The sequence below is a fragment of the Coturnix japonica genome, chromosome Z (assembly GCF_001577835.2).
Source record: "Coturnix japonica isolate 7356 chromosome Z, Coturnix japonica 2.1, whole genome shotgun sequence".
Lineage (NCBI taxonomy): Eukaryota > Metazoa > Chordata > Aves > Galliformes > Phasianidae > Coturnix > Coturnix japonica.
This window is the reverse complement of record NC_029547.1, coordinates 47,308,856-47,322,396: the sequence shown is the minus strand read 5'-3', so window position 1 is coordinate 47,322,396 and position 13,541 is coordinate 47,308,856. Positions and strand designations below refer to the sequence as shown.

The window sequence follows — 13,541 nt, the reverse complement described above, 5'->3', positions numbered from 1 at the left end:
TGTTCAGCTTCTTTGCTTACCAAGGCTTGCTTCCATGCAAGATACAGATGCCTTGTCAAAAACAACACAAAACAGATAACATTTACTGGTTATCTTCTAGGTTATGTAAGAGTTCAATGAATTTGATAAGCATCCAGCATCTGCTGGCATCAAACCTTTCTGCAAAACTTTTGACCAATCTTCCTGATTTGCCAGACCAGTGTCTAATGATGAAGAGACTGATCTATGATTTCAGTGCCTTTCGTTGCTGCCTTTCTTTGCTTCTAGGGTAATTTCATTTCTTGGTGCTGCATTAATGGTTCATTTCATAGGAATGTTACTTTGCTTCATGTTACACTGTGTAGTTGAATGATTAATTCAGTTTTACAAAGCGAAACCAAGTGGGAGGAGATTGATAAGAATTTCAGTGCTGCTCTTCCTCATGGCTTTTAATGAACTTCAAGACCAACATTACTCAGTTAATAATGAGATTTTTTTTTGTCTTAATTTTGTGTAGACCTCTAGAGGAAGACTGCTTAGCGTTAGAGCATTGTTTGACTGAAGGCCATGCTTTGCTTGCTCACACTGTAGCTAAATTGACTAGAATGTCTTTTTTCTTTCCCAACTTCAGCTGTCAGCAACACAAGGTAACTGTGTGTTGTTGTAGAAGTTTGTGCTGTATGCTGTCTAGCTTTTTTGAAAGTTAATTTTATTTTTTAACCTTTCAGCAAACTGTGCCATCATTAGTGCAGCTGTTCTCTGATGAGACCAATAATGCTAACCCTTTACACTGAGAAGTTTTAAAAATGTAATAAGGATGCCTGATGTTCAGATGCTTATGCTGCAGAGTGAGAGTTTACATCTTAGTTGATACATTTCCATCTAGATATTTCACTGTGAAAGTACAGGAGTATCCTGTTACTATCAGAAAAAGGACTAGATATTGATATGGCAACATACTTTCCTATCTAACTTTATTGAAGCCTTAAAGAAGCACATTTGTTATGGAATTTTGTGGAATTTTTTCCATGTTGGTCACAAGGTAGAAACTCTACATGTAGTATCTTGACTTCTTTATTGTTGCTGTATTCATCACCTGTCAGCAATACTACAGTATATGTACAGTTGTTAGCAGCTAGCTACCTGGTACTTTGTTGCAGAGTTGGCTTGAAATGTGTATCACTGTTTATGAAGGGTAAACTCCACAATTGTGTACAAGTTTTTTACCTTCATTCACAGTAATTTTTTATTGCCAGTCTGACATGAAACACTGTACTAAAAAAGAACACCTGATGTTCCAGTCCTTATACTGAAATAGCTCTGGAATAGTCAGGAAAAAAGTTCAAGGAAAACACAGAATAGGAATTCAAAGGATAGTCTCACATTTTATGAGGCAGGGGTTAATTCTGTAGTTTGTGTACCAGCTATGCTCTGTTCACACAGCAGGACAATTCTGAAACTTCTCTGATTATTCCTGATTCCAAGGAATGATTGGATGTTGTGTTGAGGGACATGGTTTAGTGGGAGCTATTAGTAATAGGTGACTGGTTGGACTGGATGATCTTTTAGGTCTTTTCCAACCTTGGTGATTCTGTGATAACAGGCATGCAGACTTTTTCCTGCCAAACAGCAAACTTACCCTGTCCCTGCTGTTATTAACATACCAAACTACTCTTTTTCAGCAAGTTTTTCAGTTCTAATGTGCATGGAACTTTTCTGCAAGTGTGTGTGGTGTGATCCACTCTACTAATAATTTTGCATTTCAATTTAGACAAATGTAAAAATAGAAAATGTGTAGGATGGTGTTGCTAGTAAAGGGTCAATATCTGAAAATATTGCTGAAGGAATGGATGTGAAGATTTCAGGATTTTTTGCTTACTGTAGTGGTATGCATTCATTTTGTGCTGCTGTTTAACTTATGGTACTGAAGACTTGATAGTTCTTTTCAGGCTATTGTATTAGGTGGTTCTTTGTGTTGATAACTGGAAAAGTTCAAATCATTAAAATGATCTGCATGTTTGTTTTTTTAACTTGAAGTTATGGCAGGTGTAAGTGACAAATAATTTAACACCTCACAATCAGAAATGACTGTTTCTATTAGCATTTATAGTTGGTACTGAATATAAATTTCTGCCTTGATCAGTTTGTCTGCAGCAGTATATTACCACCTCAGCTACCTGATGAAGTTAATGGTCTTCCAAAAATGTCTTTGAAATAGTATTTATGTGGCCATTCTTCATGCAGTGTTTTTCAGGGTTGAGGTTTTTACTGCTTTGGCTGGTGAGGTTCTCAGCTTTCCTCGTGATGTTTCCTAGGTTTATCAGTAATGGTATCAGCTGTAGAGCGAGTTAAACATTGAGAGTATCTGTATAAGGTTCCCAAAGATGGTTTTGTTGCAGCCAGTGTGGGTACACCATCTATTCTGAAAACCTTGGAGGTCTGAGGAAACAGTTCAGATGAAAAGAGTAGAAAGCTATTCATGGTAGTGAATGGAGCCTATGACAAGATTTTAGATTTATGACATGAATTGTTCTATTTCTCAGCATCAACTTCAATGTGTTCTGTTTCAGTTATGCGAAAGGAGACTTGGATATATCATACATCACTTCAAGAATTGCAGGTATGATTGCTAGGTCTCACAAATAACTTCTGATTCTGCTTAATACATGGAAAAAAGTAAATGCCTCACCTGCTGATCTTCTTTTTTCAGTGATGTCCTTTCCAGCTGAAGGTGTAGAATCTGCCATCAAAAATAACATAGAAGATGTACGATTATGTCTGGACTCCAAACATCCTGGGCACTATGCTGTGTATAATATTTCTACAAGGACATACAGACCTTCACGGTTCCATAATAGGGTGTGTATTGTTTTTGTAAAAGGTATTTCAGTGCAATATATTGATTTATACCTTCAGCTTATTGTGACGTGATACTTTAAAGCATGCTGCTTAATCAAAAAGATGACAGCAGTTTATAATTAACATAAGGTCAAAGAGTAACCTCTTCTCTGCTTGCCTTGATTTCCACTTCAGACTTACTAATTAAAGGCTAATCTTCATTCTTTCTGACTGAAGACTGCTAGGCTGGTGGTACCTTTTGAAGAAGTGTACCAGTGTCCTTATGTTTTGAATATGTATGGAGAATATGTAATGTAATTAAAAATCTTAATAATATTTCAATTCCTTTCTGTTCAGAGGTTTTTACTTTCAGATATAGCACTTTTGGGGTGCTGCTTTTTCCTGAGAGGTGTAGGTGACTGGTTGTTGCGCCTGACTGAAATATTGTTCTAACAGCTGAGCCTTCAGTAACTTTCCTGGGTATTTTTGTGAATACTGGACTTCTTTCTCTGTTCCTAAATACACTTTAGCTGTCCTGTAACTAGTTCAACTGTATAGATTGTTACTGTGTTTTAAGCTTTCTAGCAGTGACCATGTTTGACCATATCTAAACTGTCCAATGTGGTAATGATCCTCCCCTGGTACTGACTGTCCAGCTGACAGTGTAAAAACACTGTTTGTTATGTGAAACTCCTTTTAGACCTTATCCTGCAGACAGCCATTCTTAGCATTGCTTTAGTTATCTGAGTTCACTTAAACTTCATCAGGCTGGGAAGTGGACAGTGTGTTTTATCCAGTGCTTGTCTCTTGCCTTTTTGCATCTTCACAAATCTGTAGACAAGACAAAGTATGTCCAATCAGAAAAACAGTTATTGCCTCTTTGGTTGGAGGATCATATTCAAGATCAATATTTTGCTGAGTTTAGTGAGTTTGAGGTTTAGCCAAAGTGAGCAGTTTTATTACATATTCTGACAAAGCTATCAGTCTTCATTTGTGAAATGATATGTTCTATGTTCAGAAAGTTGTCTATTTTGGAGATGGCTTTTTTTGGTTATGCTTGGTTATGCAAGTCTGATGCAATTATACACTGATATTCCTGATGTAATAATACTGTAAATGGTAATATAAACACAGTTAAGTCTACCGGTAATCTGAACATTTTCTGACCTATGTTTATCTTAGTGACATTAATTTTATTGTATGTTCTTTGCTCTTCTGTATCTGGAAAGAAATAGTAACTCAAATCTTGTCAAAAAAGTCCTTATGATAGGGAAATTTTTTATGTCTATCTTTGAAAGCCAGATAATGAGAAATGCTTCCTAAATTCTTAACTTTGTTGTTCAGTACTGAGCTGGAGCAGCTATGCAGTAAGCTAAAAAAAAAACCAAAACAGTCTAGGTTTTTTTAGTTCTGCAGGAGGTGATTCTGCATTGCCTTAAACTTGATCAAAGTAAAACAGCTTTTAAAATGCTTAAGAAATTTTGTTTTCTTGATTTTTTTGTATAAACAAATCTATTGGTAAATTCTAAAAGACTTTGTTAGCCTTGATTAAAAGTCAGTAATCTGAGTTGCTGGTACTTCAGTGCAACAGATTAGAGGTCTACTATTATTGATCTTATAGAGTGTTACTCATATTTTTGAGACTACATTTTATTTTCTTAATTTTGACCTGAAGATGGCATTAAACTGTAAAGTATCCTTTTCTGCAGATGTGTGCAAGTATAATGTTGTTTCCCACCTGTTCCACCTGTTTTGTCTCCTTTTAGGTTTCTGAATGTGGCTGGCCAGCAAGACGAGCACCAAATCTTCAGAATCTTTATAGTATATGCAAGAACATGCATTTATGGCTGAAACAGGACCAGAAAAATGTTTGCATTGTGCACTGCCTAGTAAGTAGCTAGATATTACCCCAAGCAATTTGCTCTTGTCAACATCAGATTGTGATCAAGGATGCTAGTATTGCTTGGGGAGTTTCAGTGGTTTTCTTCACTGTAGGACCCAGAGGTCAATTCCATCCTGCAAGGTATTTAGAAAAGTAATTTCTATGTACTTTCCGTTTAGATGGTAGGGTAACGTAGCTTGCATGGAATATTGAAAATATATGGATAGTGTAAGACAAAATAACCTTTGGGAGAAAAAGAATATTGTGTTATTTTAGTGTTTGCTGTGCTTTTCATTCTACTCTTCTGATGAAGCACTTTGGAGAAGAGTAGATAGAAGAGAAGACTGCAGAGACTGACTACAGAGCACTAGTGGAACTTGATTTTGCTGGCATCAGGTTGCCTTGTAACTTCCACTGTTCTTTAATGTGTCACTAGCTTTGAAGTAGCCTCAAAAAATGCAAGTTAACTGTGCATAAAAAGCTGCCTTATGTTAAACATGAGAGAAGAACAGTTTTAAAGAGTAGTTCATGTTTGCAGAGCTTGAGCACATGAGCTTATTGTCATGTTTCCGTATGAAGACTGAATGTAAAATCCATATATGCCAGGGTCTTGAGTAGATCCTGGACGTCTACAGTAGCATTTTGTTCTGCAAAACAATCTTGAGGTCATTCAGTGTTAGTCATCCTTTGATTCTCATAGTTATAGGGACATGTTAGTACAAGATCATCTTGATTAAAGTTGATGGCAAGCAGATCTGAAACTTAATATGCTTCAGCTTTTTAAATGATGGAGTCCTGGAGTGGCTTGGGTCAGAAGGGGCCTTAAAGATCACCCAGTCTGAAGCCACCCTTACTTCCAGCAGAGTTGTTACCCACTAGATCAGGCTGCCCAGAGCTGCATCCGGCCTGACCTTGAGTGCCTCCAGAGATTAGGAAGGTGCTGAAGTGTTCTTATGCATATCTGTATTTGACCCATGTTTTAAATAAAACTCATTAAGACAATTGCCAGGAAAAGCTAAAGTATATTTATTTTCAAAATGCTGTCGTTAGAAATCTGATAACCTCTTGTCAAGGTACAAGTATATTAGGTCAAATACCAACTTCTAGAACCTTAGCATTTTCTGATAATAGTTGTTTTTGTTTTTATTGCTACATTAATAATTGCTTAGCCCAAGGATAGTTTCTCTGTAACCAAACCATACATCCTTTTAAAACATGAAAGGAAAACCTGAAATTCCTAATGTCCCATCTCTGCATTAAGAATTCCTTTTGTTTCTGTTATGGAAATTGTCAGGCTTCTTTCTGAAGATCTGTCATCAGGTTTGTTTACTAATAAAATATTCTGTATTTTGAATGTTGTCATTCTGTTTATGACAATCCTTAAAATCTTGTTTGTTTGCTCTAGTTTCATTACGTAGTTGGAAAGGGCTAGCTGTTGTTTGTCAGCCTGTTTGTACAATGATTTTTTTCCCTCAATGTGATACTTTTATTTTTTGAAATGGCTTTGTAGTGCTGGTGTACATAACTCACTTCTTGTCGTGCTGATTGGTGGTGTTTTTCTTCCCTTTACTCATTCATGTTTTGTCCTGAGCACAGGCTTCTCAGTGTAGGGACTGAGGTTTTATTGATCCGTGAAACTTCACAGAAAGACCTGGTCTAGGCCATAAAATCAGAGATCATGAGGCTGTGTCTTCTGCTCAAAGCTGAGCTAATCTCCATGTTAGTGCAAGATGCCCTTGATGAGGGCATGCTAGTTACACCAGCCACACCAGTTTCTGCCAACCATTGCCTCAACTTCCAAATACTCAGTATTTTATTTTTAGGGAGGAATATAGTATATCCCTGCAGTTTTTGCAGGTAGATTCGTTGTTTTGCTTCCCTTCTGTTAGTATCCTGGCAAATATTGATCTTGGGCAATTCTAGACAAAAGGTTAAAGTATATAGTATGGCTCTGTTCTTCAGACTTTTCTGGTATGTCTGGCATGTCTTTTACTGGATGTCCATAGTGATCAAACAAAACTTTATGGCAACAGCCAAGAAACAGACTATAAAACAGATGTAAGTAATAGTAAGATGATAAACATTGAACTGGAAGCTTAATCTAAAGAAAAAAAACACCCTGAAAACTTTAAGCAAAACCACAATTTTTTTGTATCTGATCAAGCAGATAATTTGTGTAAAAAATGTATCATGTGGAAATAGAATGAAAACACTTTGTTCAGATGCAGTCTTCAAATCTAATGATCACACTAGAACTTGAGCTTCATTACACATTACAGATAGATATTATGTTCTTCAGTATCTTCTGTAATGCTTTTTCCACTAGGTTTAATAATAAAATCACAATTTTTTTTGTAGGATGGAAGAGCAGCATCTGCTGTTGTAGTTTGTTCTTTTCTGTGTTTCTGTCGTCTCTTCACTACTGCTGAGGCTGCAGTTTATATGTTCAGTATGAAACGCTGTCCTCCTGGCATATGGCCTTCTCATAAAAGGTATGGTATCAGTCTGCTTGTAGTGTACTACTGAAGCAAGTATCTGTGCAACTGTTAATAAGTTACTATTCTTACAGGGTGGTTTTTAGGATAAATTATTTCAGTAGTGTCTGTGTTGGAGCAGCAAAATACTTGGAAAAACACGTGACACAAGTTAAGTAGTTCTGAATTTGGTAAGACCTTAATCGCCCATGGTGTTCTTAGCACAGCTGAATTAAATATGATCTGTAGTAAAGTGGTGTTAAGAACAAAAATAAGAGTATGCTGTATTTGCTGTCTGAAGTGTAAAATCTTCCTTGTGTAGAAGGCATCATATTCCATGTTTACTGCCTTACTTCTGTTGATTGTACTGTGTCAGAGCACCATGAGTTGGTGGAAAGACTAATATTCTTTTTCATGTTTGGATAAAAATGCTTTTTGTTTGTTTGTTTTTTTAAATAGATGTGAAAGCAGAGATGGCTTAAAAATATTTGTCAAAATGTTTCAATCATTTAATGTAATAGATCGTGTAATGATGAAGCCAGTAGTAAGTAACAGTGGTTGTAAAGGTGTTTCCTAGAAGAGGAATTAGATATAGAAATGTGAGAAGTATGTGGGATCTGTGAAGAGTAAATGACAGGTTATGCTGTTGTAGAGTTTTACTGAGTAACTTATATTAGTGTATCATAGAATCACTGAATGTCTTGGATTTAAAAGAGCCCTTAAAGCACACTCAGTTTTAACCCCATGTCTTGAACAGAGTTGCCACTCACCAGGTCAGGCTGCCCAGGGCCCCATGCACCTCGAATGTCTCCAGCAAGGGGGTGTCTGCAACCTCGCTGGGCAACGTGTTCCAGTGTGTCACCACTGTTTACAGTAAAGAATTTCTTCCTAGTAACTGGTCTAAATCTGCCTTCTTCCAGTTTAAAACTATTTCCCCTTATCCTGTTGCTACTTGCTCTTATAGAAAACCTCTCTCCAGCTTTCCTGTAGGCCCCCATCTGGTACTAGAGGGCCTCAGTAAAGTCTCCCTGGAGCCTTTTCCAGGCTGAAGGTCCTCAGCTCTCTCAGTCTGTCCTTGTAGGTGAGGTGCTCCAGCCCTCTGATCATTTTCATGGCCCCCCGCTACAGTCACTCCATCAGCTCAGTATCCTTCTTGTGTTGCAGGTCCCACAATTGGTGCAGTACTCTAGATGGGTTCTCATGAGTAGAGGGGCAGAATCACCTCCCTTGACCTGCTGATCATGTTTCTACTGATACAGTCCAGGATAGGGTTGGCCTTCTGGGCTGCAAGTACACACTGCCAGCTCATGTTGGGTCTTTCATCAATAAACACCCCCAAATCCTTTTCTTTGTTATTGGATGATGTAAAAAGATGGTTCCTGCCATGTCTATTAGCTCTATTAAATACTGGAGGGCCTCAGAGAGGTCTCACTGAAGCCATTCCTTCTCCACGCTGAAAACAAGCCAAGCTACCTCAACCTGTCTTAGCAAGAGAATTGCTGGGGGATGGAGAGCTCTTGTCCTTAAGGAGTTGCCATCTCTGTTCTGTTTCTGGGTCCCTAAAGACAGTTTCCCAGATCTCATCCAGGATCTTGACATCTTTTTGGCAGGACATTATTCCTCAAGATCAGAAACTCAGCTAGGGCATGGTTGTGTTACAGCCCAGACTGTAAAGTGCTGTTAGGAAGCTCGGAGTAGCTAGCTTCAGAACTCTTGTAACTTTAATTCATTTTGTGTAAAATGTAGATTGTTTTCCTACTGGGATACTGTAAATGAGGCTTTTGGAAAGAGTGGCTAGTTTGTTTTACAAGTGGGTAGTTGTTAGGTAATTGTTATCCAAGGCAGAGACTAGAGTTGTCTGTGAGGTAGAACACAGGTACAGATGATTTTTGGCATGGGACAGTATTGAGTTTTCTGTGTTTAATATTGTTGTAGTGCAGCCATTGTGCCTTTGTTCAGGAATTGTGTTTCTGTCCTTATTTAGAAAGACCAGTCAAGGATCATTAATATTTGTCCGTGTTTCTATTTAGTTCTCCTTTTGTGGTACTGTATCAGATTTTGAAAAACTGTGTTTCCCAGCAGTGCTGTTAAATGTTCTCAATGTTTTGTTGTTGTTTTTTACTGCTCAGTGGCACAGTATTAACAAAAGTAAGCTGTGTACCCAAGTGTAGAATTTGATTCTTTTGTTTAATGGTTATTTCTTGCTTTTGACAGATACATTGAATACATGTGCGACATGATGGCTGAAGAGCCCATTATTCCTCACAGCAAGCCAATCCTGATCAGATCCATCATCATGACACCAGTTCCTCTTTTCAGCAAGCAGCGTAATGGCTGCAGGCCTTTTTGTGAAGTTTATATAGGGGATGAGAGAGTAACCACTACCTCCCAAGAATATGACAAAATGAAGTAAGTAGAGGTTATGGAGAACTGTATGTTTTGTTTTCCTGTAGTGAGTTAAGTAGGTCTTTACTATGAGGAGAAATACAGCTTTGGATGTGCCAATTGATCATGAAGCTTCTGGAAAAGCTCCTATGTTCCATTTTAGTTTATTTTGAAAGGTAAATCATGGTTATTTAAAAAAAAATCATGTGGCTATAGTAGAAGCATGGAGGTATCTCCACAGAATGGGTGAGCGACAGCAAGGTGACATATTGCACTGTGGGCTTTAGGAGGAAGAATGGAACAAGACCTTTATGTATTGTCCTGCAGGGATCAGTCTTCCTATTTTGCATGTAGTTGCTGGGGGGATATACCAGCACCACTGAAACTGAACTTCACAGTGCTGCCATAAAAAACATGGAGCATCCATCAGCTGTAGGAGATCTAAGGAAAGTACAGCTCTTCAGTTGCAGTGCATCACTGCAAGTGCAAACGATGCTGAGCAATTCTGTGTAACAGTCACGGAGGAAAGATGGGAGAATACCCAAGTCCTCCTATATTTCTGGTAATTTTAAGCCCAGTAAAGAGCTTGAAACTTGAAAAGAGTGAGAATGAAACTGCTGTGGGGTATTTTCACCTTCTTTATTCCTACCTTTGTTCCTAAGTGAGAATCCTTAGTAGTAGCAGTATCATGACGTAGGACAGCTGCAGTTTCTTTGCACCTTTCCTTGGAACAGTCATATTCACGATACCCTGTTTGTCTTGTCCTTTTCTCTAGCTGTGCTCTTGTATTTTCCAGCAGCTTCTTCAAAACATGTCTCCCCTGCCGTGGGTGGCTGCTGTTTGCTAGCTGCTGGCTTTTAGAGCAGGTTTTTGTTTGTTTGGGGTTTTTTTAAGTTACTTAGAGTGAATCCCTTTGTTGACAGTAAGAATTTTGTGTGGAATTCATAGGTTGGTGTTAAAGGTCTTGGAGAAAGCAAATTAAACATAAGGAAATGCAGATTATATCGCTGAATCAAGACTAACAGAGGATATGCTTTTTCCTCAGGGAGTTTAAAATTGAAGATGGGAAAGCAGTAATTCCATTGGGTATAACAGTTCAAGGAGATGTTCTCATTGCCATCTATCATGCCAGGTCAACACTAGGAGGCCGACTACAAGCCAAGGTAATGGCAAATTTAACAGCCTGTGTCAAGGGCTTGTTTTTCCTTTGTTCAGTGTGTGTTGTAGGTGTATTTGGAATCTCAGTAAGTACATAACTTTATTTACTCCTTTTTTTGTTGTTCAAATAAGTGTATGATATGTTCTTGTACTTGGGAATTTGCTTTAACAGGCCTGAATATATATGTCCATTTTCTTCATAACGCTCTCTGTTGTGATATTGTTGTGATATTGATCTCTGTTGGTAAGAATTTCTAGAAATCAGATTTGCGGTGGTAGTTACTACATTTGTGGGGGAGAGTCTGTAGCCATTTTGTAAACTTATCCAATCTCATCCAGAAAGGTGTACAGTAGGACAGAACTTCTTAATACTGTATAAACAAGCTTCAACACAACCAAAGGAAAAATGCTGCTCAGTATGGAAGTGGAGTGCCAGGGACTGTTCATATGGAACAGTCTTTTTAATTAAAAAAAAAAGTTTCTACTATTGTACCCTATTCCTAGAGCCAGGTTAAGTTTTATAGCCTATTTTCTTACTGGTCTTACGCACTCTTCCAGAAATAGTGCGTGTTTCACTTTTAATACAAAAAAGAAAAAAGCTAATTTATTAGAAGATAACAAAAAACAGCAACTTGGAAACAAACTCTGTCTTTGCATCACTAAAAACGAATCCTAGGCTTCTCTCAGAAATTAAACCTGTTGTAAAAGATAGAAAGGTGCAGTGGGAAGCTTAAGATAACCTGGAGCATTGTGGGAATTGATCCAGAGGATTTCAGTCAGTACTACAGCTGGAAAACACATGGGACAGACAAGTTATTACTGCAATAGAAACATTTCTCTACATTTTTCCTTTAACTTTATGTGTAGGAATACAAAATCATTTGCAGAGATTGGAGGTGGGTGAAAAATTCAGCCTAAGTTAGCTTGTTTTAGTTCAGCCTCAGCGTCAGTTTCATGGCTAATAACATTAACATCTATTTATTGGGATTTTTTTTCTGGCAATTATTCACTAATTGGAAATTTAAGTATTGTCTGTTATAACACTTGATACACCAACAGTGTTTGTGATAAGCTTGGTTTGGAGCTTTAATGCAACAGCATTTAGTATGTTCTTTGTTTTACGTACAGTAACTTCTTTCCTGAAGCTCTCTGGGTCCGGTCAAATAATCCTGTCCCTTGCTTAATGGGGCACAAGAGCAGGCTGTTCAGGCAGCTTCTGAGTATCTCCAAGGGGAGATTACACAGTCTTTTTGGGCAACTTGTGCCATTGCTCTGGCACCTGCTCAGCAAATAAGTGCTCACTGATGCAGAGGAAAAGGGCACTCTTACAGTGTCCTTCTAAATACGTTACTTCTAAAATTGTATTGAGCAGAACTGTGTCTTTGACAAGTATTTCTTGGTTGGTGTATTTCACGTTGACTTTCTTTGAGCGTGTTTTTCTGTAAAGTGTAATGGAGGTCATAGCCTTTCAACCTTTACGATAATGTCTAGAAATATTGGACAAACTGTGACAATCTGAAGCTAGTGCAGAGTATAGTATACAAGGTGGAAAAATGGATGCTAAAGTAACTTCTGAATATCCTTGGCTTCAGGTTAACTACAAAACATGGTGTCTCTGCATGTGTTTTTATGTAGTCTCCCTGTTATTTGTTTCCAACAGATGGCTTCTATGAAGATGTTTCAGATTCAGTTCCACACAGGTTTTGTACCTCGAAATGCCACCACAGTGAAATTTGCAAAGTAAGTTGATGTCTTTTTTGTGGGGAATTTGGAAGAAGCCTTCTTTCAGACTTAGCCTTCCAAACCAGCAGGTGGGGATGGAGAGAGGGAATAGATTACTTCTTTTGCGATACAATGAATTTGGCTTGTAGTAGCAAGGGTAGTGGGAGGACATTTGGACTAGGGGATCTTGTAGGTCTTTTCAAACCTTGTGATTCTGTGATTCTATGAGTTCTTCTGCTTTCTTATCTCAAGGAAGCTGAAGATTTTCTTCACAATACAAGATCTTTCTATATACTAGCTGTTCAAATCTACAAAGATCTACAGAAACATGTAATTAAGTACAGCACACTTCTTAGCCTTGTACTGAGTGCCTTGAAGTTCTGTCATCTGCTCATTAGCCTCATAAGTTAACCTGTCCATGTTTTTACAGATATGATCTGGATGCCTGCGACATTCAAGAAAAATATCCTGATTTATTTCAAGTCAATCTGGAGGTGGAGGTGGGGCCCAGAGATAGGCCTAGCTCTGTGCAGCTGCCATGGGATAACATGAATATAAAGGGACTGAATCCCAAGATCCTTTTCTCCACTCGTGAGGAACAGCAGGAAGTTTTATCAAAGTTTGGTAAGGGATCCCCTAAATATTTAGAGAAACAGATAAAGTTGATAATAACATAGTGGTTGAGCATGTATTCTGATTAGTTTCTGACATTCCTTTAAATACAGTTTCAAAAGGCTTGCAGTATATGAAGGTTTATAATTTATCCTTCAATAATAATCTGTGCTTCCAGTATAAAAAGTGTAGAGGCTATCGTGTAAGTTATTGCAGGTAATGATATTGCAAGAATTCATAGCTCTTGCTTGTTTTAGGGGGTAGTAGGTGATACAAGTATGTTGTTCATTGCTTAGAAAATATGATTCTTTCTTATTACAGATGTAAAAGAATGCTTATTTTGCTGTAAGTTTGATTTATTAATACTGTAGTTTGAAATAGGGGCTTATTGATTTTTGCATTTGAAGTAAGGTTAGTAATGTTGTATTCAAACTTGGAAGACTTGGTCTTTGTTCTGCAATAGCAATCAGAGCCTAGATGTCAGATACCAG

General features: G+C 37.8%; 1 protein-coding gene across 1 annotated transcript in view; it reads left to right on the top strand.

The window, feature by feature from the left end:
• Positions 1-13,541, top strand: part of GAK (cyclin G associated kinase) — a 66,075-nt gene that overhangs the window by 29,767 nt on the left and 22,767 nt on the right. The window contains exons 13-20 of the mRNA XM_015849558.2: positions 2,550-2,599; positions 2,690-2,838; positions 4,584-4,706; positions 7,058-7,191; positions 9,388-9,582; positions 10,604-10,721; positions 12,377-12,456; positions 12,869-13,062. Of these exons, the coding sequence (XP_015705044.1) occupies positions 2,550-2,599; positions 2,690-2,838; positions 4,584-4,706; positions 7,058-7,191; positions 9,388-9,582; positions 10,604-10,721; positions 12,377-12,456; positions 12,869-13,062 (1,043 nt within the window). The remainder of the gene's footprint in view (positions 1-2,549; positions 2,600-2,689; positions 2,839-4,583; positions 4,707-7,057; positions 7,192-9,387; positions 9,583-10,603; positions 10,722-12,376; positions 12,457-12,868; positions 13,063-13,541) is intronic.